The sequence below is a fragment of the Hyaena hyaena genome, unplaced genomic scaffold, assembly GCF_003009895.1.
Source record: "Hyaena hyaena isolate Hyena2069 unplaced genomic scaffold, ASM300989v1 scaffold_577, whole genome shotgun sequence".
Taxonomy (NCBI): domain Eukaryota; kingdom Metazoa; phylum Chordata; class Mammalia; order Carnivora; family Hyaenidae; genus Hyaena; species Hyaena hyaena.
Window position 1 is genome coordinate 345,854 of NW_024081204.1, and position 26,564 is coordinate 372,417.

The 26,564-nt window shown below is 41.2% G+C and overlaps 1 protein-coding gene across 1 annotated transcript in view; it reads left to right on the forward strand.

Annotated features, from left to right (window-relative positions):
- Positions 1-2,254: 2,254 nt before the first annotated feature.
- Positions 2,255-26,564, forward strand: part of GOLPH3 (golgi phosphoprotein 3) — a 55,853-nt gene continuing 31,543 nt past the window's right edge. Inside the window, exon 1 of the mRNA XM_039256418.1 lies at positions 2,255-2,761. Coding sequence (XP_039112349.1) covers positions 2,531-2,761 — 231 coding nt within the window. The 5' untranslated portion in view covers positions 2,255-2,530. The remainder of the gene's footprint in view (positions 2,762-26,564) is intronic.

Consider the following 26,564-nt stretch of genomic DNA (forward strand, 5'->3'; position numbering starts at 1 on the left):
CTCCATGCATTCTACTCATTTGAAGAGAGTCACTGAGTCTAGTCTGCACTCAACAGAGGGGAATTAGGCTTGATCTTTTTTTTTTTTCTAACATTTATTCATTTTTGAGAGACAGAAACAGAATGTGAATGGGGGAGGGGCAGAGAGAGAGAGAGAGGGAGACACAATTCCTAGCAGGCTCCCTGCTCTGAGCTGTCAGCCCAGAAGCAGAGTAGGGGCTCAAACTCCTAGACTGAGATCATGACCTAAGCTGAAGTCAGGAGCTTGACTGATTGAGCCGCCCAGGAGCCTCAGGCTTCATCTTTTTTTTTTTTTTTTTAATATTTTTATTTTTTCTAGGAGAGAGAGACAGCGTGAGCAGGGGAGGGTCAGAGAGAGAGGGAGTCACAGACTGAAACAGGCTCCAGGCTCTGAGCTGGCAGTCAGCACGGAGCCCGACGCGGGGCTCGAACCCACGAACCGCGAGATCATGACCTAAGCGAAAGTCGGACGCTTAACCTACTAAGCCACCCAGGCGCCCCCTCAGGCTTCATCTTTCGAAAGGAGTAACAGAGAATTTGATTGAGGTATTCTGGAACCACCAGGAGAGAAGAAGGGGGGAACAGCTGGGTGAATAGGGGCAGGGCTAGAAGGAAGATTTTTACTATATTCATTTTTATACTCCTTGAACTATGCATTTGACTCTACTAAACAAATTCCTTTTAAAAAGAAACATTTTAAGCTACTTGGGAAAGAAGTGCTATGGAAATAAAAGGAAAAAAAAGTTGAACAGGATGTGAATCAGAGAAATTGGTTGAGGTGAAAATGACCTTTGCCCAGAAAGATAGGTAAAAGGGAGAGTCTACTTTGTGTTCACCTTACTCTCTGCTCACCCCAGATTTCGCATTCTCACTTTCCCGGGTTTGGGGTGGTGACGGTGTGCAGCCAGCGGGAGTTTTGGAGAACGGGTTTGTAGAGGCGAGAGAACTCGATTTCTCCCATCTAAATCATTCTGTAGCCTCAGTCTGTGGTCACTGTTGATTTTATTTTTTATTAAAAATTTTTTTTTAATGTTTTATTTATTTCTAGGAGAGAGAGAGAGAGAGAGAGACAGCGTGAGCAGGGGAAGGTCAGAGAGAGAGGGAGTCACAGGCTGAAACAGGCTCCAGGCTCTGAGCTGGCAGTCAGCACAGAGCCCAACGAGGGGCCCGAACCCACGAACCGCGAGATCATGACCTAAGCGAAAGTCGGACGCTTAACCGACTAAGCCACCCAGGCGCCCCTGTGGTCACTGTTGATTTTAAATAATACTGGATGACATACTTTGCCATTTCTGGATGTTTTATTTATAAGCTCCATTCTTCTGGCCCTCCAAACTCCCCCTCAGGTTTGACGCCCATGCTATAACATAACTTGCACAAACTGTCAAGAACCCCAAGAAGATTTCACCTAGTAATTAAATTGGGGGAGATTTAATTTGCACAAAGACGTGGCACGAAACCCAACAGGTTTATTGTCTCTGTAAAAAGATCGTTAAGGTCAAGTGCACTGACGTGTACAGCACTACTAACTGTACTCCCTGCGTCCTGATCACTTTACAAGTAGGGAGGCGAGGAAGAAGTTCCACAAACACAACTATTCAGTTTGTTCTAACTTCTCTTTAATACTAAAAGTCTACTTTCAAGCCATTTAAATGCAGTTACTCCTTCGGAAGGCTCAGGGTGTGTGGGGAGAGAAAAAAAGCTCTCCCTTCGCGCTATCAGCAGCGAGCAAGTCCTTCCTGTGTCTCTTGGGGACCCCGGACTCCAAGCCGGGACCCTTCCCCGCCCCCCCCTCCGCGCTCTCCCCGGCCGAGGCCAAACTCTGAGGACTGTGGCGTCTGCCGTGGGAAGGGCACAGCTTGAGGCTGAGCCGGGTCCGGCCCCGCTAGGCCACGACTCCGCCGATTCGTGGGGGACCTCGCCAGTCTCAGTGCCAGGCCCGGTTTCCCCAGGGGCCAAGGGGGAGGCGGACGGGGGCGGGGGGGACACGTCACGGGTCTCCGGAGGGGGATCGCGGGCCCGGCGGCCAAGGGACGCCTAGCAGAGGGCGAGGGCCAGCGGTGACCCAGGGACCAGCAAGGGGTCATCGTGGGCGGATCCCCGCCCTCGACCCCGCCGCGGGGTCCCCGCCCGACGCTTCCGGCGCCCTCCGGGCCCGCCCCGCGCCGGCTGTGCCACATCCTCCGGTGACGTCAGTCAGCGCCGCCATATTGGGAAGGCGCAGCCGCCGCCGCCGCCGCCACCTCCGCCTCCACCTAGAAGCTCGGGCTTCCTCGGGCCCTGCGGACGCAGGAAGGAAGAGCCCCCCCTCCCGCCCCGCCGACGCCCGGCCTGCCCGCTTCGGCCCGCCCCGTCTCCCCATGACTGCCCCCGGCCCAGCTGCCGCCGGACGTCGCCCCAGCGCCGGGATTTAACACGGAAGCCCGGGTCCGGGGCCGCGGGGGAAGGAGGAGGGAGACCCGGTAGGTCCCGCGTCCCTGTCGGCCCAGCACGGCGTCTCGGCGGGAGCCATGACCTCGCTGACCCAGCGCAGCTCCGGCCTGGTGCAGCGGCGCACCGAGGCCTCCCGCAGCGCCGCCGACAAGGAGCGGGCGGCGGGCGGCGGCGGCGGCGGCGGCGGCGGCGAGGACGACGCGCAGAGCCGCCGCGACGAGCAGGACGACGACGACAAGGGCGACTCCAAGGAAACGCGGCTGACCCTAATGGAGGAGGTGCTCCTGCTGGGCCTCAAGGACCGAGAGGTGCGGGCGCGGCGGGCAGGGCGGGGGCGGCCGAAGGCCGGCGCGGGGCCCGGGCGCAGGGGGAGCCCGGCCTCCGGCTCCGCGCGTCTTGCCCCGCGAGTTCCCGAGCGGAGCGCCCCGCTGGCCCGGTGCTTCCAGACCCTCCCCGCACAGTGCTTGGATTTTCCCTTGCTCCTGACACAGTCACGCCTGTGGCTTGACTCCCTGGCGGTCTGTATTTCTTGCTCCCTTTTTCCGCCTTTTTAACCCGTGTAGACCCCAGGGTACGATCCCACCCGGAGACTGCACGTTAGAGTGAAACACCCGGAACCACCAGCGCCCCGAACTCTCAGGGGTTTTGCAGGTTTTTAGGACCTGGGAGGGCTCCACGGATCGGCTTGTTGGGAGATTAAAAAGCAAAACAAAACTTAAGGTGTACTGTTTGGAATTTTGAAAAATTTCGGTGAAATGGTAATGGAGGCAAAAGTTGTTTTACATCCGATAAAGTTAAAAGTCCAACAAAATTCTCATGACACCTTCTGGAAAATGACTTCCTAGGTAACCTTGCTTTGGGTAAGAGAAGACTTTTAGTATCCTTTTTATATTTTACCAGTGGACTCGTCTCCAGAAAGCCTGGCCGTCTTAGGGCTTTTTCGTGGTGTGCTTGAAAGGCCAGGCTTGTGATTCACAGCGATAGGTGGGGTTAAAGTTGCTGCGGGTCTGTGTGTGTTGTGATTGTGAAAGATGATTTTCACCCCATTATCTTCCGAGAATTTTTGCACAAAGAGAAGTGGGCGAAAAATGCTAAAGTGGACACCTATATACTCCCCTCCTAGGTTCTATCATTAACATTTTCCTGTATTTGCTTCATCGCATGCCCATTTATTTAAAAAAACTAATCTTAGCCACCTGCAGCCGGTCAGCCAGGTGAATGGATGTTCCAGAAGTCACGTCTGGTGTGGTGGTTCCAGAAGCTTTTTTTTTTTTTTTTTTTTTTTACGGCATGGAAGCTACAAACAGCACATTTTGAGAGTCAGATACAGAAATATCCGAGTTTTGTTTTGATTTTTAATAAAGTGTTTCTTATTCACAAAGGTGGGCAAAAGAACTCTTATAAAACAATTTGGTCTTCTTTCACCAGAACTTAACAGATCTTTTATATTCTGTATTTTATTTTACATACCAGAGTTTTATATGGACTGTGGCCTCCTAATATTTAGGTTTTTAATGAATTAAAGTTTACTTTTATAGAGATGTCTAGAGTATTTCCTATATCTCGATTTCCCGTTTTTAGGTTTTAATAATGATCACTTGAAAAAAGGGTCCTCTGGGCATGAAAGGGACTCAGTATGTTTATTAGTTACTGAGTTATGATGGAAGCATACTGTAGGTGAAATTCTTTTTTGTTCTTTGGAAGAACAAGCTACAGGTCTCCCTCAATTTATGTTGTTATAGCCCCATCGTGAATTGAATGTTGAAAATGCATTTAAGACCGCTGACCTACCAAACCTCATTGCTTAGCCTTGCCAACCTTAAACATGGTCAGAACACTTACATTAGCCTATAGTTGAGCAGACTTCCCTATCACAAAAAGTTTTTATAATGAAGTGTTGAATATCTCGTATAATTTCTTGAATGCTGTACTGGAAGTGAAAACAGTTGTTTTAAGTGCATCAATTCTGTACCTTTGTGGTCATGTGGCTGTGTCTAGCAAATCGTATGTGTGTGTATATCACTGACCCCGGTAAAGATCAAAATTTGAAATATTTTTGTGCAGTTATGAAGTTGAAAAATTGTTAAGTTGGGGATGGTCTGTAGATGTACAGTATTCTAGAAATGTGATTTTAGAAAGGATTCAACTTGCCTTTTTAGGCTGGACACAGTTTAGAATTTTGGTAATAAACAGTTTTCCTTAAGTCTTTTTCTGCTGGAACTAAAGTAACATTTTAGAAAACACACAAAAAAGTGTGAGGGAAACAAGTCATCCGTATTCCTGAGTGACCATTTTGGTTTATATAGTTTTTAATAGTTTTCTGTGTGGCTATGTCCTGTGCCTGAAACTAAAACTTAAAAAAAAAACAACAAAAACCAAAACCTCAACAAAAACCAAAACCCCAGCAAAAACCAAAACCAGCTTTTGGATTTGAGTCACTCCCAAGTGAGAAATTATGGTGAAAAAAGTACCTTTTTCCCCCAAAGTATGTGTTACTGAACAAGTTTAAGCTAAAGCATATTGACTGTGCTTGGTTGTCATGAAGGTGATCTAAAGAATTTGTTGAAGCTTAATAGAAAAAATGTAGACAATTTAAATTTCTTTGGTGGCAGGTAATTGAAACCATATGTTGTGCTTATATCAAGAGTCCCTGTACCTTGCCATGTCATGCTGAGGTCTAGACGCAACTGATTCTGAGCATTTCTTGCTGATTTCAAGTCACCTAGAGAAACTTTTTATTCCGCCTTTTGTAGGCAAGCCCAGGGAGTTGACGTAGAGGTGAGTGGGGTTGGGATTTGGCACTGCTTTAGATTTAGGTTTTAGATGTTAATCTATATAACTTCTCTCCTTATATCTTTACAGTACTAATAATGGACCTGTCACCTCCTCCATTCATAAGTTTTGGGAATTTCCCTTCAGGTTTTCAACTTGTATCACTCTTTTAGCGAGGGCAAGAATTACTCTTACTTAGAGCCTAGGCATTTATGCTCGTTAGTACTAGATTTTAATTTATTTAAGTTTGATATTAACAAGTTTCAAGCTTTAGGCATAATATATAGCTTAATAAATTTACTGCTTTAGCTTAGCATCCACCTTTGTTATGTTCGGGTACTTTTAAGATGTGAACCTACATTTTACGGTCCTTAACGATAGATACGTTACCTATGCATGTGTGTGAACTATTGTATTTGAATTCCAAATAATTGAGAAAACGTGTAAAGAAATTGTAATTTGGTGAAATCAGTTTTACTTTGACTTTTAAAAGCAGACATTATGGCTTTTGAAAAATATTTTTGTTCAATAAGAAGTATTCAGGAAAGTGTAGTGAAGTGTGGTGAATTTTCACAAACTGAACACAGCTGTTACACCAGCACCTAGATCAGGAAACAGCACAACCACCCTCCAGAAGCCCCCCTTGACGCCTTTCCAGTAACTGCCTAGTCTTTAAGAGTAGCCACTAGCTTGACTTTAGAATTCAGCATAGAATAACTTTGTCCATTTGTACTTCCGTTTGCAGCTTTTGTTTTGCATTGAGACATTTATCTGTATTGTGTGAGGTTGTCATGTGTTCATTTTCATTGAATTATCAACTCTTACCACATTTCTGATCTACAGTATCTAGACAATTATATCGACTTCCCTCCGAATCTAGCGTTCCTCCTGTCCTCCCTTAACTGAACAGAAGGCTCAGCTTGCCAAGAACAGATGGTCTGGCCTCGGTTTACCTATTAGGAGTGACTCTAAAGTCATCATGAGGGATTTTTTCTTTTTTTAAGTTTAGGTACACATTTTACACTTTTTACCAGTGATTTTCTTTGTGGCTGTTACTAAGCTGCTTGGGCCCTTTGGGGGTTCCGGTGCCCATCTGGATGGAGCACCAGTGACTTAGGTATTGAAGTAAATCTTCAGAGACCACAGTCAGGATGGCAGCAAGGCTTGAATTTGAATTCAGCTTCTAAATTAGCGAGATTTTCTATAGTCCCCTCTTGTGTTTGAGGGGGAAGGGCAGCAAATGAGCCAGATATTTTCCTTTCCCTGACTATTTGATTTTTCCACTGATGCCTCCAAAAATGAGAGTTTTCAGATGCCTCAATTACCTCAAATACCTGGTGTCTTTTTTTTTTTTTTTTTGCGTTTTATGTATTTCTTTATTCTCTCAGAACATCATTATTGTATTTACTTATATTTTTTAAAAAATTTTAATTGAAGTATAGTTGTATTAGTTTCAGGTGTATAACAGTGATTTGACAATTCTAAACATTTCAAAAAATTCACCTTGATAAGTGTAGTCACCGTCTGTCAACAATTATTATCATATTATTGACTAATCCCTATATCCTGTGTTTTCTATCCCCTTGATTTATTTTATAACTGGAAGCTTGTAATTCTGAGTCCCTTTCCCCTATTTCACCTATCCCTCTACTGTCTGCCTCCAGCAACCACCGTTTTGTTCTGTGTGTTTATGAGTGTTTTTGTTTTTGTTGTTTGTTTTGTTGTCACATACTTTTTTTAAGTTGATTTACTTTGAGAGAGAGCATGAGCAGAGAGAGGGAAAGAGAATCCCAAGCAGGCTCCATGCTGTCGGTGGAGGGAACCCTTAGGGCTTGATCTCAGGAGCTATGAGATCATGACCTGAGCTGAAATCAGGAGTTGGACACTTAACCGGCTGAGCCAGCCAGGAACTCCTATTGTCAGATACTTTAAAAAATTTTTAAAAAAATATTTATTTGTGAGAGAGAGAGACAGAGCATGAACCAGGGAGGGGCAGAGAGAGAGGGAGACAGAATTTGAAGCAGCTCCAGGCTCTGACCTGTCTGTCCACACAAACCCCATGTGGGGCTCAAACTCACGAACCGTGAGATCATGACCTGAGCTGAAGTCAGACGCTTAACCCGACTGAGCCACGCAGGCACCACTTGTCAGATACTTTTAAATATTTTTGTGTGTGGCAGATCTTAGTGCTTTAAGATTTAACTGTTTGAAGTGGCCAGGTATAATTTAGAGTGTGCCTGTGGAATAGAAGTGGAAAGAGGTATTGTAGTCCTTGTCTGAGACATATCTTTTGTTTTACATAGATTATTTAAGCCCCTTGGGCCTCAACGTTCTTTAAAATGGAGAGAGAATTATTTCCCAGTGGTTCTTGATTGGACTGTTTTGGACATTTATTGTTCTCCACCATGTTGTCTCCTATCTATCTATCCCCCTACCCCTCCTTTACTTCTTTTATAGGGGTTCACCCCCATTGTATGTAATCCCTGGAGGCCCTGTTGAAGCATTTACCCCTCCCCTTTTGTGATGCAGTCACACCACCTTGTCCAATCAGGTGTTTGCTTGCAGGGCTTTGGCTCTTGAGAGTGGAACAGGCAGTGGTATTTTGGAGACCTGTCAAGATTAGTGCCAGGGTGTGGATCACAATGTTTTCTGACATGGCTCTTTGAGCTCTTTCTCCCTAACCTATTGGTGCTTTCTTTTCTACCCTGGTTTTTAAGGCACATTTCCCTTAGTGTTTTTTTCTTTTTTAAGTTTTTTATTTTGAGAGGGAGAGAGAATCCCAAGCCGGCTTCATGCTCAGCACAGGGCTCAGCATGGGGCTCAATCCCATGAACTGTGAGATCATGACCTGAGCCCACATCAGGAGTCTGACACTTAACCACTGGGCCACTCAGGCACCCCTGCTTTTTGTTTTTGTTTTTCTAAAGTAAGCTCTACCCCCAGTGTAGAACACACAACCTCAAGATCAAGAGTCATTTGCTTTACCAATTGAGCCAGCCAGGTGCTTTCAATTTTGTAATTTTTTTTAAAGTTTTTTAAATTTATTTTTGAGAGACAGAGACAGCGTGAGCAGGGGAAGGTCGGGGAGAGAGGGAGACACAGACTCCCAAGCAGGCTCCAGGCTCTGAGCTGCCAGCACAGAGCGGCTCGAACCCACAGACTGCGAGATCATGACCTGAGCCAAAGTCGGACGCTCAACCGACTGAGTCACCCAGGCGCCCCAATTTGTAATAGTCTTAAAGATCCTTTCATGAAAGTCATTTTTAAGGGGCAAGCGGTACCTCGCTGGCATGTACTAAGATTTTAGTAACTTAGTGTATAATAAAGGCTTCGAGCTTTGGAATTTTGTGACTCCTTTACTAATACAAATTATACTCTTCATTTTTTTAAAAGAGTGAATCTTTATTTTTTCAGGTGTATTTAAGAGTAGGTACACAGTGAAAGACACACACGACCTCAAAAATTAGTTTTTGGAGTCCATCAAACCATTTGTACCTTTTAAACAAGAGTTTATACTGAAATCATTTTCAGTGCTTTGGGTTCTTTCACAGTGTGGCCAACATACTCACTGATGTTTACAAACCATACTGATAATTTGAATGTCTCAATTTTAACCATTTGAATGTCCCTGTGTGGATCATTTGAGATTATGTTTTAGAATTATAGTCTGAAATCATTTTGATCAAAGTTTGACATATTTGATATTTAAAGAAGTAAACTGTTAGTGTTAGCTTATGTGTATGTCTTAAAAACCTAAGTCATGCTTTTCCTGTTATGTCATGTCACATTTTTGGCCGAACACTCCAAGCAGACTTTCCCTACTTTCTATCCGCATAATTTTTCTTCTATTAATCAGAGTAAATGGTGTAATCTTTGTTTAGGTCATTCTGTTTTCATGTGAGTCTCCTTTTAAAGCAACACAAAGATTGTGCTTGTCCTGTGTTTCTTCCATTTAAGAAGTATAGTGACCGGTGCCAAAGTGGGCTGTCTGGTTTCATTTTGGAATTGCTATCTGTGGCTTTAGGTTTCTCTAATCCAAGCTTGAAAGTCTGCTGCCTATTTCAGTAGCATGTACAGTATTATAATGCAATCTAGTAAATATTGAGGTTTTAGGTATTGCAGGAATATATAGAAAATAGTCTGCTTTCAGGCACCTGGATGAAGCTACTAGGAGGTCATGACCTGAGCTGAAATCACGAGTCAAGACGCTTAAGGATGGAGCCACTCAGGCTCTCCTCTAGAATTTTTTGATAGTGAATATCTTGCTGGCATATTCTACCACTTAAGTATTTATTAAGTAAATCATGTTTTTTTGATGAGGGTAATGTCATCTCTGAGGAAGTGAAAACTGTTTCTGGGGTTGGTGGTGAAAAGTCTTTTATGTACGAGCATAAATATACATCTGTCCTATAAACAGATCGTGTATCCATCTTACTAGAATTTTTTTTCTTTTTAGTATTAGAGGCTCGCAAGCAGGAGAGGGGCATAGTGGGGAGAGAGTGAGAGAGAGAGAGAGAGGAAAGAAAGAGAATCACAAGGAGGCCCCATGCTGTCCGTGCAGAGCCTGACTTGGGGCTCCATCTCATGAACTGTGAGGTCATGACCTGAGTGGAAATCAAGAGTCAGATGCCTAACTGACAGAATGACCCAGGCACCCCCATTTTATTAAATTTAATGGGGAGAGGGTGTAGTTAGGGGGGAAAAAGTCTGAAAAAGCCCCTTTAGGGAACAATAATGAAAAAAAGTTGAGAAACACTGAAATGAATCAATATGAAAGTACTAAATTTGTGCTCTTAACTGAGGTTTAGAAACCTTTTTCTCTGGAATTTAAAAAATTTTTTATTTTTAATGTTTATTTTTGAGAGAGAGAGAGAGAAGGAGACAGCATAAGGTGGGGAGAGGCAGAGAGAGAGAGGGAGACAGAATCCAAAGCAGGCTCCCTGCTCTGAGCTGTCCGCACAGAGCCCAATGTGGGGCTCGAACTTGCAAACTGCGAGATCATGACCTGAGCTGAAGTCAAACATCCAACCTACTGAGCTACCCAGGTGCTCCTGGAGTTTTTATTATAATAGAATTTGGCTTCTAGTTCAGTCATGGGAGGAACAGCTTTAACATACTAAATTGTAGGAGATTGTGAGTGAAATTTTAAGATAAAAGTTATTCTTGTTGGTTGATGTGTAGGTAAAGTTTTGTGTTTCATCTCCCAGTATCCTCTGGGAAGGGCTGGAAATTAAAGGACTGCATATAAGTTGCTGATGGTTATTTTTACTCTGGTTTTATTTTCAATTTTGGTTTCTTAAACACTACTGTTAAAGTTTTATGCTATGTTAATGAAGTAAGCTGAAAATAACATTTAGAATTGAACTTAAAAAAAATTGAACTTTCAATTCATGCACTGAATTGAGCTCGTCATATTTAATTTTTGCATCTATATTATCTACAATGGAAGTTGGTTTAGTGTCCATACGTTCAGTTCAATCTAATTATTGAACATGTTCTGTATGTCCATCTCTTTCCTTGATGGTTGGGTTTCACAGAAAAATTTCTTACCCTCAAGAAGCATCCAGTCTATGTAGAAGACACGTGTAAATGAATTCAGTAAAAGAGACTGCTGACTTTAGTGGTAGTAAGTGTTAAGTGTAGTGTGTTAAGTGTAGTATGGACATACTGGGGATGCCTTGGATCAGCAGTCAGAGGACTGTGCCATATTCTTGCCTCCCTGCCTTGCCTTTGACTAGTGAGAAAAACTAGGATAAATGATTTGAATTCTTAGAACCTCAGTTTTTCCCTGGGCAAAATGGGCCTACATTTGTGGGCTGTCCCATAATCTCTAGATTGTACGGATCCAGTGAATTGGCATATATGTAGGTTCTTTGAAGACTGCAAAGTACTGAACAAATAAGTAATGCAGCCTCGAGAAGTGACTTATAGTTAATAGTAGTATTGATAAGTATTTAATATTTTCACTATCTTTTTAAAATTTTTTGCTTTTATTTATTTTTGAGACAGAGCACAAGTGGGGGAAGGGCAGAGAGAGAGGGAGACACAGAATCTGAAACAGGCTCCAGGCTCTGAGCTGTCAGCACAGAAACCCAATGCGGGGTTTGAACCCACGAACCATGAGATCATGACCTGAGGCAAAGTCAGACACGTCACCCACTGAGCCACCCAGATGCCCCTATTTTCACTATTTTGGTTTCTTGGCCCTCTTCTACTTTATCTTCTGGGCTTAGTAGAACATTCCTCTTCCAATCCCGGTGGTCACCATTTCTACCCACTGTCCATAGTCCTACCCCCTGTTTTTAATGCCCTCCCCCCTTTAGGAGGGAAGGGGTCTTTGCTACCTGAATTCAAGGCTAGGATCTTCTTGTAGGGCTAGGTCCTCTGGAGAAGGGATTGGCACACAGTTCTCTCTTTTCTTTCAAAAAATTTTCTTAATGTTTAGTTTTGAGCGAGAAAGAGAGAGGCAGAGACTGACAGAGCATGAGTGGGGGAGGGGCAGAGAGAGAGGGAGACACAGAATCTGAAACCGGCTCCAGGCTCTGAGCTGGCAGCAGCAGAGCCCGACTGGGGCTCGAACTTGGGAACAGTGAGATCATGACCTGAGCTGAAGTCAGATGCTCAACTGACTGAGCCACCCAGGCGCCCCCAGTCTTTTATTTCGTTGAAAATTTTTTTCATATTTTCTTCCTTTTAATGTACTGTTTACTTTTTCCTCACTATAGGTTCTTTGGCTACCAAGGCCAAAGCCCTTGTGGGATTTGAGAGTGGAGAAAGGTGGGAACACCAATTTCCGAAATTGCACTAAATTGCAAAATTGTACTTTGTGGAAGTCTTTTTGTTAAATGAGTCTAGGAATAAAAGTAACAAAGCCCTAGTCCTCACAAGTTTATAGTCTAGTGGTGGAGAGACAGGACATGTGAGCATTAAAATAACAGTGTAAAGTAGCACTATTCTAAGTGCCACTTGGATAGTGGATACCGTACATTTTACATTTTTCATTCAGAGGAAGTAGCAGATTAGGTTGAGGTGGGCCAGGAGTGTCAGGAGCAGGGGCGTTGAGCTGGGCATTGCCGCCCTTACAGAGGGGTGGGCTTTCTATTCTAGGAGAGGATGGGAGCTGGGGCTTACCAGAATCTCCCAGGGGATCCTACCCACAAAGTCATTTGAAGCTGGCTGGAAATTGGTTTTTGGGATTAACTGTTATTTGATTGTCATGAATAATCTTTTAAGATGGCATCTCAGCCAGGCGTGCCCCATGCAGCTATAAAATTTTAAATTAGAAAATTGTTTCAATGCACGTTGTAGTGATTTTCTTAAAATATTTGCTGTGTTTAAAAATTATTGCTTATAAATTTGAACTTAATCTGTCCATCCATCATCTCTCGTTCTCAAATAATTGAGGCTCTTTTATGATCTGGGCAGGGTCCTGACTGCTGGGATAGAAACATTAAGATGGTTCCATTCCATAGTCCCCATAGTCTTAATTGAGACTGGTAGGCCTGAAAGAGTAAAAGGAAAGCTGTAGGTTTCTTATTTTTAATTTCTTTATTGTAAAATATTTGTAACGTAAAATTTACCATTTCAGCCATTTTAAAGTGTATAAATCAGCGACATGAAGGACATTCAGATTGTTGTGAATGTTGCAGCTGTCATCACTAAGTCTCTGTAGAACTTTTTCATCATTCCAAATAAAGTATACCCTTAAACACTAACTCTTCCTTTCCTCCTTCCCCTAGCCTCTGGGAACCACTGCAGATGATCCCCAACTTACAGTGGTCTAACTTACAATTTTTTGACTTTATGGTGGTGTGAAAGGGATATATAGTCAGTAGAAATGGTACTTTGACTTGGCTTTGGATTGTTTCCTAGGCTAACAATGTGCCCTATGATGCTCTCCCCATACACTGAGCAAGGGTGTAGGGAGCACCAGCTGCCAGCCCATGTGATCACAAAGGTGAACAACTGATACCACTTAGAACTGTTCTCAACCCATACAACCGTTCTGTTTTTCTCTTTCAGTAGTGTTTTCAGTAGATTACATGAGATACTGAGTACTTTATTATAAAATGGGATTTGTGTTAAGATGTTGCTTAGAGGCTTATGTAAGTGTTCTGAGCATGTTTAAGGTAGGTTGGGCTAAGCTTTGATGTTCAGTGAGTTAGGTGCATTAAATGCATTTTTACCTTAAATTATATTTTCCCATTTACAGTGGGGTTTATTGGGATGTACCTCCATTGTAGGTTGAGGAAGATCTATATTCTGCTTTCTGTATCTGTGCATTTGACTATCCTCCGTACCTTATACAAGTGGAATCATGCATTTGTCCTTTTTAAAATTTTTTTTAATGTTTACTTATTTTTTTCTGCTTATTTATTTATTTATTTATTTATTTTACAAATAGTTTATTGTCAAATTAGTTTCCACATAACACCCAGTGCTCATCCCCACAAGTGTCCTCCTCCATGCCCATCCCCCCTACCCCCCACATCCATCAGTCCTCAGTTTTTGTCAGCATTCAAGAGTCTCTCATGGTTTGCCTCTCTCCCTTTCCCCCACCATTTCCCCCCTTCTTCTCCCCCTTGTTCCTCAGTTAAGTTCCTCTTAATCCTCCTATACGTGCAAACATATGGTATTTGTCCTTCTCTGCCTGACTTATTTCGCTCAGCATAACACCCTCAAGGTCCATCCATGTTGCTACACATGGCCAGATTTCATTCTTTCTCATTGCCATGTAGTATTCCATGGTATAGATAAACCACATCTTCTTGATCCATTCATCTGTTGATGGACACTTAGGCTCTTTCCATGTTTTAGCTATTGTGGAGAGTGCTGCTATGAACATTGGGGTACATGTGCTCCTATGCCTCAGCATTTCTGTATCCCTTGGGTAAATTCCTAGCAGTGCTATTGCTGGGTCATAAGGGAGTTCTATTGTTAGTTTCCTGAGGAACCTCCACACTGTTTTCCAGAGGGGCTGTACCAGTTTACATTCCCACCAACAGTGTAGGAGGGTGCCCGTTTCTCCACATCCTCGCCAGCATCTAGAGTTCTCTGATTTGCTCATTTTAGCCACTCTGACTGGCGTGAGGTGGTATCTCAGTGTGGTTTTGATTTGTATTTCCCTGATGAGGAGGGATGCTGAGCATCGTTTCATGTGTCTGTTGGCCATCTGGATGTCCTCTTTGGAGAAGTGTCCATATCTTCTGCCCATTTCTTCACTGGGTTGTTTGTTTTTCAGGTGTGGAGTTTGGTGAGTTCCTTATAGATTCTGGATATTAACCCTTTATCTGGTAATGTCATTTACAACTATCTTCTCCCATTCCGTTGGTTGCCTATTAGTTTTGTGGGTTGTTTCCTTTGCTGTGCAATGTTTACTTATTTTTGAGAGAGAGACAGAGATGGAGCATGAGCTGGAGAGGGGCAGAGAGAGAGGGAGACACAGAATCTGAAGCAGGCTCCAGGCTCTAAGCTGTCAGCACAGAGCCTGATACGGGGCTAGAACCCACAAACTGCGAGATCATGACCTGAGCTGAAGTCAGACACCTAACCAACTGAGCCACCCAGGTGCCCCGCATTTGTCCTTTCGTGTCTGTTTTACTTAGCATGTTTTCAAAGTTAATTCATGTTGTAGCATGTTTCCGGAATATCATTCCTGGTTAAGGCTGAATAATATTCCATTATATGAGTATATTGCGTTTTGTTTATCCACTCATCCATTGATGAACATTTTGGTTTCTGCTTTTTAATCATTGTGAGTAAGTCTGCTTTGAACATTGTTGTACAAATATCTGTTTGAGTCCCTGCTTTAGTTATTTTGGATACATACTTGGAAACATGGTAATTCTGTGTTTAATGTTTTGAGGAGCTACCACATTGTCTTCCACAGTGGCTGGACCATTTTACATTCTTGGCAGTGCACAAGGATTGCAGTTTCTGTGTCCTGACCAATACTTGTTTCTTTCTTTCTTTCTTTGGATGATTGCCACTGTAACAGGTGTTAAGTGGTATCTTGTTGTGGTTTTGATTTGCATTTCTATAATGATTAGTGATGATGCACATCTTCTTGTGCTGATTGGACATTTGTTATCTTTGGAGAAGTAATCTATTTAAGTCCTTGCCCTGTTTTTTTAAATCAGGTTTTGTTGTTGAGTGTCAGAAGTTGTCTATATATACAGGATATTAATCCCTTATTAAAATCTATGATTTGCACATATTTTCTCCTGTAATGTGAATTGCCTTTTTACTATGTTGACAGTGCCCTTTCATCCATCTAAGTTTTTAATTTTGGTTGTCTGCTTTATTTATTTTTTTGTTGCTATTGCCTTTGCTTTTGGCATTATTCAAGAAGTCACTTCACAATTTCATGTTTTTAGGATTTTCTGCTGTGTTTTTTTCCCAAGAGTTTTATAGTTTTCTTATGTTTGGGTCTTTGTTCGTTTTGAGTTAGTTTTTATGTATGGTATAAAGTAGGGGACCAATGTCATTCTTTTTGCATACGGATATCCAGTTTTCTCAGCACCCTTTGCCGACAAGATTGTTCTTTCTTTCTCCATTGAATGGTCTTGGCACACTTGTCAAAAATCATATGACCATACAGGCAAGGATTTATTTCTGGACTTTTATTTTGTTCATTGGTCTGTATGTCTTTATGCCAGTACCACATTGTAGCTTTGTAATAAGTTTTGAAATCAAGGAAATGTGAATCCTCCAATTTTGTTCAAACTGTAAGTTTTTGAAACTGACATTAGATAGTAAAAAAAAAAACCCAAAACTATCCCATTTGTCTAAAAGGTTAGGGCCCTTGAAAAGAGCTCAGAAGTCTCACACTAAAGTCTGTTGACTTTATTGTCTTTCTTTAAGCTGTTGGCTGATTTGTTCTGGGTTTTGAGTGTGTTTAGGAGATTCAGAAGGAGAGATCCAGTAACCAGTTATTTATACCTAACTTTATTTATTTATCCCTTAATGCTTCAGTAGGCAGTCGCAAATTTGGGTTTGATGTTCAGGAGAGGTGTCTGGATTGGAAAGGGAGATTTGGAGTTGCATCGCCAGATGTAACTGGACTTCCTAAGTCTGTTCCTGCACTTCCTGTCAGGGTCCGTTTCCCTCCAGCCACGCAGTTGCTTAGGTCAGACTTCCCAGTCTTCTCTCTTTCACAATCCATGCCCTGGAGGTAACTCAGTCTGCATTCTCAGAATTCTCAGAATTTGTGTGCTCTTCATTTTCAAGGCCACTGCCTTAAGTTCCCTTCCTCACCTATTCTCCCTTGGATTGATTTTCCCCAGTGACTGTTTAAAATCTTCACTTCCCTTCAGGTTTCTTGTTTTACTCCTTCCTTGCTCGGAAGCCTATAGAGGCTTCCTTTACCTGTCTTCCCCTATCTACCTTTATCTAAACTCCTTTCTGTTACAGGGGAAGGGGCTTCTGCTTAAGGTTAACCTCCTCTCCCACCCCAGTATAGGCTCTTTGCTTCTTTGAGGATTGTGCTCCCTAAGCTCTTAGATTTTCTTATCCATCTGTCCATCTGTTCCAGTAACCACACATTACCATTTAAGCTTTGTCATCATGGCTTTATTTTCCTCATACCTTTGTAGATGTGTTCTGATTGTAAACTTGGTTATTAGAAACTATTTACCTTCAATAGAACTGGTATTGATTGAATTGAAGGTCTCAGTTTGTGTTTTTATGTGGTTTCTTTTACTGTTTGGTGTGTGAAGTGATGATTCTCTCGCCTTCAGATTTCTTAGATCACATTTTGGCTGATGATTTTGTCTGGTCAGTGAAACAATGGTAGTCTTTTCCTATTCCTATATGGGAAAATGTGTTATCATCTTAGCTGGTGAGAGAATTCCTTCAAAGGGAGGCACTCCTGTGGGTCTTGTCCAGATTTGAGTGAAGAAGGGTAAAGTGATTCTGTCATCACTGGTAGAGTGGGTAGGAGTGCTGAGTGCTGTGAGGAATAGGGCAGAGGCCTGCAGTTGAGGAGTGTGCCTGTAGAAGAACGTTGGAAAGGGCAGGAAACACTTTAAGGAGATAAGTTTTGAGCAGAATATTGAATGGGATGTGGCCTGTCACTTGACAGGTAACTGGCACTCCAGACAATATATATTGTGACAGGGTATATGTGAAAGTAACTATATGGGAAAGTCATCTTTCTAAGAATGATGTTGTTTTACAGTAGCTAAAGAAGAAAATCTGTTGTATATAATGAGAACTAAGTTATTGCGGGGGGGGGTGGAGTTTGTGTGGAATAGGGAAATGAAAAGTCATTAGTACCTTAGGACCTTTAAATAAAGTTGGAAATGATATTGGAGGCAGTTGGAGGTTTTAAAGATAGCAATAATGCTGTAAACTGGATTTTTAGAAAGGTGGTTCCTTTAAGGGAAGAAATAATTGGTAGATGGAGAGGATGGAGTCAGGAAAATTGGTAGGAGGCTTGAGGTTATTAGAATTTGTGAAATTTGCCTGGATCTTGGATGGAGAGGAAACAGGCTTGATCAGAAAGATAATTTTTATAGAAGAATTAATGGGATTTAATTGCCATTAAAGCTTAGGGGAGAGAACATGGTTTGGGTTTAAAGAACTATCAGAGTGTAATACTGTCTTAATTATCTTCCTTTACAAGTCTATGCTCCTTATGAAGAAAGATGTAGAAAATGAAATCCACAATTCAGCTTTTGTCTCTTTGAAAAACATTTATGGAGTGTCTGCTGTATGTTAGGCACTGTACTAGGGAAGACAGATACAGAGATCAACATAGACTTGCATCTATGTGTATAATTACACATTGTGATCATGTTACGGAGAAAAATTAGAGTATGCTGTGAGAGAGTGCATGTGGGGGGAGGGTACAGGGAAGAAGTTCACAAAGAAATGATATTTAGGCTGATGGTCAAGGAATGAGTAGGAGCTATAGCCAGTGAAGACAGATTAATTGAGTACACTCCAAGGCTCTGATGTGAGACAGCTTGGCTTGGCTTAAAGAGCTGAAAAATGGTTCAGGCAGGAGTGGGGTGATGGGGAGAAAGGCCTGGGATGATGAACACACAACACAGGGCTTTACAAGTCAGGGTAAGGATATTGTGTATTATCTTGAGTGCAATTTGGGAAACCACTGAAGGATTTAGGGGAGTGACATACTTCATTAACAACAAAAAAGGTCTGGGTAGATAATGGATTGAACAGAAAGGCAAGTGATTAGTGGTAACAATGTGTATTATATTCTTCTTCTAGTCTTATTATTTTTATGTTTTATTTATTTCTAGGAGAGAGAGAGAGAGAGAGACAGCGTGAGCAGGGGAGGGTCAGAGAGAGAGGGAGTCACAGACTGAAACAGGCTCCAGGCTCTGAGCTGGCAGTCAGCACAGAGCCCGACGCGGGGCTCGAACCCACGAACCGCGAGATCGTGACCTAAGCGAAAGTCGGACGCTTAACCGACTAAGCCACCCAGGCGCCCCCTTCTAGTCTTATTTTAAATGAATTTGCGTATGTTTAGTTTTCAGTTAGAAAAATGAGATCTCATTCCAGTACTGCTTTGGAACCCCTTTTCTCATAGTGATATATAGTGACCACCTTCCCGTGTTAGTAAATATGCATTTACTCCTGTGAAAAACATTCAGGTGGCACAGTGAGAAATATAGTGTTCCATTATTTTCAGTGACTGCATTATAGAACATACTGTGTGATGTACCATAATTAATAGGTGTGTATGTTATGGACCTTCCTTTATTTTTCTAATGGCCTGGAAATCACATTATTATTTTGTTAGGCTTTCGTGCTTGTGTTAGCAGGTTCTCCTATAGAAGTTCTTTCCTTTCTTCACCTTGCAGCCAATTCTTACTCATCATTTGATGCCTCCCTGAGGCCCTTTAATCCTATTCTAGCCCTGTAGACAGTATCAGTTGCCCTCACATCCCTTTCGCTTATTGTGTATCTAGCACCTACCACAGTGCCTAGCGTGTTCTAGGTGTTTATGCATATGTGTTAGCCTGCTGGGGCTGTTGTAATAGAAATATCAAAAGAATTGGTTTAATTAATTTTTTAAAATGTTTTTTATTTAAACATTCTGAGAGAGAGAAGAGAGAGTGAGCAGGGGAGGGTCAGAGAGAGAGGAAGACACAGAATATGAGAGAGAGAGAGAGACAGCGTGAGCAGGGAGGGTCAGAGAAAGAGGGAGACACAGAATCTGACACAGGTTCCAGGATCTGAGCTAGCTGAGAGCACGGAGCCTAGCGCGGGGCTCGAACCCATGAACCACGAGATCATGACCTGAGCCGAAGTCGGACGCTTAACCCAATGAGCCACCCAGGTGCCCCCAGAAGAATTGGTTTAAACAGGTTTTCTCACAGTTCTGGAGGCAGGAATTCTGAAGTTAGAGGGTACCTACATGGTTGGGTTCTGGAGAGATTCCTCTCCGTGTCCTCACATGACAGAGAAACACAGCAAAATGTCTAGTGTTCCTTCTGATGAGGCCCCCACACTTGTGACTTTATCTAAACCTACTTATCTCTCAGAGACCCCATCTCCAAAGACATTCACATGGAGGTTAGGGCTTCAAAATATGAATTTTGGGGGCACACAGTTCAGTTCATAGCAGCATGTTTTTGGAATGAAGGAATAAATGGTTGCCATTTTATTCATACTAGCATTATATTCATAATGAATTATAATTTTATTTTCACTGTGTGCCTTCTTTCTTGGTTGTCTTTATCATCTCAACAGTGTCTTGGCACTCAGTAGATGTTTATTGAATTAAAATTATATTTTCTTATTTTAAGAACTACAAGATTATGTTTTACTTTATGCAGTTTTGTGTCTCTGCCTCCCAAATGGGATTGCTTTTTCTGTAGAAAATCATGCACACACCTGCATCTAATAAATAAATGTTATGGTGACTTGGTAGAAAACTTAACATGATCTCATTATCTGTAGTTTTCAGAATGTCCTCAAAATCCTGATAGTGTGATGTAGTGATGAAACACCATATTCACAGTCACAGCGCTGTGGTATTACAGATGCCTGATGATTCTGGAGTGTTCTCCAAACTTCAGATTTTCCAAATATAGAATGGTAATATTTTACTGGGTTATTGTGAGATGAGATGATAATTTATGTATGTGAAGACAGCTTGGCAAATTGAAATGCTTTTGTGTTGTGTCTTCATGCTTCCTAAAGAAGAATTAAAACTGGGATTAGAGTTAGGTTTTGTTAATAAGATGCTGTTAAATACACTTTAAAACTTCACTGGTCAGTGGGGCGGGGGAAAAAATTTAACTGGTCAAATGAGTATACATTTTGCCATGGATCCTTTAAGATTCATTTGTTTGCAGGGAAGTCAGTTTCTCCTCACACTTTGTTTTTGTGCTTTCTGTATTGAAGTGATCTGTGGCAGGTGTGGAAAGAAAAAGGAGTACAGTAGTGCTCCCTTGTCCACAGGGGCAATGTTCCAAGACCCACAAGAGATGCCTGAAACCCGAGATAAACTGAACCCTGTATAGATCATGTTTTTTCTTATTCATGCATATTTATGATAAAGTTTAATTTATAAGTTAGGCACAGTAAGAAATGAAAAACTAATAAAGTAGGACAATTAGAACAGTATCCTGTAATGAGTGAAGTGTGAATGTGGTCTTTGTCTTTCTCAGAGTATCTTACTGTACTGTACTCACCTTCTTTGATGATTTGAGATGATAGTATGCCTACATGATGAAATGAAGTGAGGTAAATCAGTAGGGCCATTGTACTTAATGTTAGGTTACTATTGACCTGACAGTAAAGTCAGAAGGGTTATCTGCTTCTGGACTGTGGTTGAGCATGGGTAACTGAAACTGAGGGTAAGGGGCAAGGGGACCACTGTGTCTTTCTTTCATTTTCATGGGGCTGAAGAGAAGCCATTAAACAAATAGGTCTTGGACGGCATGACAGAATAATAGAGCCAGGGCTCTGGAGCTAGAGAGACCAGTTTCAATTCCTGCTTTGCCACTCAGTAACTGTGGCCAATTCCTTAATTCTTTTGAGCCTCAGTTTCATTATCTTGTGAAAATGGAACAATAATGCCCACTTGATATGGTCTTCTGAGGATTAGACATGGTGTACATTAACTGCTTTGTCCAGTTTTAGCATATATTAGACATTTGGTTTGTGGCCGACTGTGCACATTGAGAAAAAAAGGATTTGGGGAGGGTCTGTTTGAAGTTTTCATGGTAGTTACCCTTGAAGGAGGGGGTATGGGTGGAAGGGGAGGAAGGACGTGGGGATTTTAATTTTCTCTCATATACTTCTATTTGAAAACAGTTTTTGAACAAGTGAGGGTGACTGAGATGTCTCCAGAAGAGTTTATAAATAGAACAAGGGGTGCCTGGCTGGCTCAGTCAGTGGAGCATGTGACTCTTGATCTCGGGGTTGTGAGTTTGAGCCCCATGTTGGATGTAGAGATTATTTAAAAATAAAATTAAAAAATATTATTTGAACATTTATTTAGTTTTGAGAGAGTGTGAGCAGGAGAAGGGTAGAGAGAGACGGGGACACAGAATCCAAAGCAGGCTTTAGTTTCTGAGCTGTCAGCACAGAACCTCATATGGGGCTTGAACTCACGAACCGTGAGATCATGACCTGTGCTGCTTAACTGACTGAGCTACCTGGCGCCCCTAAAAACAAAAATCTTAAAAAAAAAAACCCAAAAAACGTAAAAGTAAGTATTATTGAGTATTATGCTTAAGGAATAGATGAAAGAAGAGTAACCTGTAAAAGCCTGAACAGAGCTGCTCAGTAACAGAGTTATGGAAGCCAGGGGAGGAGGAGGGCGTGTCAGCAGCATCAGACGTTGCGGAGCAGTTACTTGAGACCAGGCTTGTTGAGAACTGTATCAGATTGCATGGATTTGGAAGTGAAAGGGGACTGGTGGCGAGTTATTTTCTTTGAACACTTGACCCTTGAACAATGTGGGGTTAAGGGTACCAACCTTTGCCGCATGCATTCAAAAATTCATGATAGCTTTTGACTTCCCCAGAACTTAACTACCAATAGCCTACTGTTGACTGGAAGCTTTACCGATAACATAAAGTCAGTTAGCACGTATTTGTATATATATTATGTGCTGTATTCCTAAACTAAGTTAGAGAAAAGAAAAGGTTATTAAAATCCTGAGGAAGAGGAAATACATTTTTGTACTGTGCATATTGAAAAAAACCTACGGATCAGTGGACCTGTGCAGTTCGAACCAGTGTTCAAGTGTCAGTTGTACTTTCAAGGAGTTTGTGGTGAGTGGACAGGGTATAGGGCAGGGATGGTTCTTTTCTTTTTCTTGTAATGGGCAAACTTGAGGATGTTTGAATGTCAGTAGGAAGGTACTAGGATAGGAAGTACAGGGATTGAGAGGAAAGATACTTCTTAAGATGCAAGAGCAGTGGTAGAAGGGTGAGCCTCAGGCAGTTTTCCTGTTGTTAACAGCCAGATAAAAAGAATGAGTATGGGGGAGCCTGGGTGGCTCAGTCGGTTGAGCATCCGACTTTGGCTCAGGTCATGATCTCGCGGTCATGGGTTCCAGCCCCGCGTCGGGCTCTTTGTTGACACCTAGCTCAGAGCCTGGAGCCTGCCTCAGATTCTGTCTTCCTCTCTCTCTCTGGACCTCCTCTGCTCACCCTGTCTGTCTGTCTGTCTCTCTCTCAGAAATGAATAAAACATTGAAAGGAAGTTTAAAAAAAAAAAAGAACTAGTATGGACAAAGTTGAGTTTATAGGTTTGGTTCATTGTTAGAAGTTAACACCATTCCTGTCAGATGGCATTTCCTTCCTTGAAGTCATCTGCTGAAAATGACCCAAGTTTAGAGATTTGAGGAGAATGAAATTTTGAAATAGCTGCTACAGAGAGTGGAAGAGTTTTGAGGAGGGAAATGCAGAATGATTTGCCAGGTATCATCGCCAGTTTAAGTTGTACCAAGATTGCAAGACTTTTTTTTTCCCCACTAGCAGTTCAGAAGCACAGAAAAGGAGAAAGCAGACAGTTGGATTGATCTGGAGTTGGAGTTTTGCTAGGCAAATGCAGTAGAAGAAAAACAGAAAAATGCATTTAGAAACTTAGCAAGAGTGTAGTCTAAGCAGTGTATTCTGGGTTTGTTTTCTCTATACGTGAATTGGGGATAATAATACTTAACCTCAGAAGGCTATTGTAAATTGTAAATGAGTTACTATGTGTTTAGTATTTAGAACAATACTTTGGGTGCTTAGTAAATGATTGTCATGGCTAGAGGTGAGGGTAAAAATGGAGGGAACTGATATGAAGGAAGGAGGGAGGCTTGGGATTGGAGTCCCCACAAAATTGAGGAAGAATTGGATGTGGATTGAATTTATTACTTAGATTGGGTTCTAATAGAGATTCTTGAGGTTGGTTGGTATCCAAGTTCCCAAGGAGAGGAGGTTTTTAGCCTGGAATCATTGATAGAATTCAGGGTAAAACACTTGAGTGGGAAAGCAATTTTTTTGAAAATAAAAAATTGATATATACTTGACATATGTTAGTTTCATGTGTATAACATGAATTATATACAATTATATACATTATGAAGTGCTCACCACAAGTGTAGTTATGTGTCACCATGCAAAGTTACTGCAGTATTATTGACTATATACCCTATGTTAGTAGCTATTCACATATCCCCACACCTGTCTCCCCTCTGACAGCCACCAGTTTGTTCCCTGTATCTGTGAGTCTGTTTCTGTTTTTTGTTGTTTTGTAGATTCCACACACAAGTGAAATCATACAGTATTTGACTTATTTCACTTAGCATAATACCCTCTAGGTCCATCCATGTTGTGAAGGGCAAGATTTTATTCTTACTTTTGGAAGAGTAATATTTCATTGTGTATGTATACCACATTTTCTTTATCCATCTCTGTCATTGGACACTTAGATTACTTCCATGTCTCGGCTTTTGTAAATAGGGATTCATATATCTTTTCAAATTAGAGTTTTCCTTCTCTTTAGGTAAATATCCAGAAGTGAAATTACTAAATTGTATGGTACTTCTAGTTTTAGTATTTTTTAACCTTTTTTTTTTTTTTTTTTTTTTTAAGAAAGGGAGGGTGTGTGTGTGGGGGGGAGGGATAGAAAAAGAGAATCTTAAGCAGGTTCCATGCCCAGTGCAAGCCTGAGAAGGGGCTCGAACTCACAACCACAAGATCATGCATGACCTGAGCAGAAATCAAGAGCAGGACGCTTAACCAACTGAGCCACTGAGGTGCCCCCTTCCTTTTTACACATTATGGCCTGAAGATTGTTCTACATCATTATATAGAGGTCTTTTATGGCTCCATAGTATTTTGTTATGCGTATATGTCTTCCTGCGTTCATCAGGTCCCTTACTGATGGATTTATGGGGTGTTTACAAGCTTTCCTGACTTCAAATAATATTTATTAACCATCTGTATATATTGTTTCATGTTTATGAAATTTTTTTGCAGAGTAGGTTCCTAGAAAGTAGGATTGTCAAGTTAAAGGGCATATATGATTTTTCTAGATTTTCAAATCCCCTCGGTAGGAGTGGTGTCAGTTTGCATTTCCATCATCGTGTATGAGAGCGCCTATTGCTCACATCTTCATTGACAGAATATGTTGTCAGATTACTGAATTTTTGCCGGTCTTGATAAGTAAGCAGTATCTCTTGGAGTTTTAAAATTGTAAAATACACATAGCATGAAATTTACTGTTTTAGCCATTTTTACCTGTATTGTTCACTGCTATGAGGACATTTTCATTGTTGTGCAGCCATTACCACCAAAACTCCCATGTCCTCCCATTACTAAAACTCCACCCGGTAAACACTCCCCATGCCCCTCCCACTTACCTGGGGCAACCACCATTCTACTTTCCGTCTGTGAATTGGACTATTCTGGGTGCCTCATGTAGATGAAATCATTATGTCTGCCTTCTGTGACCGGCTTATTTCCAGTGTCCTTCAGGTTTTTATCCATGTTGTAGCATGTGTCAGAATTTCTTTTTAAACCAGAATAATGTTCCACTGTATGTATGCACTGCATTTTGTTTATCTAGTCATCTATAGACCGGCACTTGTTTTACCTGTTTTTGAAATGGGTTGTTTGTTTTTTTGGTGCTGAATTCTTATATAAAATTTAACTGCGTATTTTCTTAGGAATGATAGAGTATCTTTTCATATGTTTAGGTCTTTTTAATTTCTTTTGTGAATTTTTGTATTTGTATCTTTTGCTTTTTAAAAATTGAGTATTGATCTTATTTTCCTTTAACTTTTAGGAATTGTGTATTAGAGATATTAGTCTTGTATCTGTTACAGTCTTGTAACCTGTGATCTGTTATAAACTTCCTACATTTTCATTTGTTCTCTGACTGTGGTTTTGCCATGCAGATTTGGAAAAACTTGTGTAAAATCAGTCTCTTTATTTCTTTTAGATTGGAATAATAGCTGGAAAGTTTTTTTTCTCTCATTCCCAGGTTATGAAGGTATTCACCTGTTTTTCTAGTACTTTATTGTATCATTTTACATGTCAGTCTCTGATCCATCCTTTTGGAGCTTTATTTAGAAGTATAGTACGAAGTGTGGATCTAATTTTCTTTTTTCTAAATGGCTATCCAGTTGTCCTAATTATTAATTAAAACACCCATATTTCCATTTTACACTGATTTGAGATTACAATTTTATCATTTGTTAGATTTCAATATATTCTTGGGTCTTTTTCTGGATTTAATTTTTTTGGCCTGTTCACGTATTGGTCGTATTCTTTAATTTTTAGGGGCTTTTAAATCTGTTTTGGTATCTAGTAGGGCAGTTCCCATTTCTCTTCCTCATATACTGCCCCCTCCCAAGTTTTCTTGGTTATTCTTTTGTATTTATGAACTTTGTTTTTAACTTCTATAACTCCAGGAAAAAAAACTTGCTATTTTTATCTGCACCTTTATGAGTTAGGAAGAAATAACATTATAATGTTTTTGTATGCAAGACATCTGCCAGGTCTCTTTTTAAGTCTTGCAGGAAAGTTTTAACTTTGTAAAGGTTTGCCTAGATATTTTTCCGTTGGTTAAGATTGTAAACGAGGTCTTTGCAATTATATCTTAATTTTTTATATTTTCTTTTTTCTTTTTTTTTGTTTGTATATGGCAGTTCTTGATGTTTGTCAGTTTTGTAGTCCTGGTACATTTACAGGTTTTCTTATTGTATAATAATTTTTCCATTTATACTTTTAAGTTATTCTGGGTATCCATTTTTTTTCAGTATCTAGTTATATCACCTGCAAATGTAGATAGTTTTCCAGTGTTTTTTTTTGTTTGTTTTCATTTGCTTATTCTTTTTTTTTTTTTTAAATATTTTTT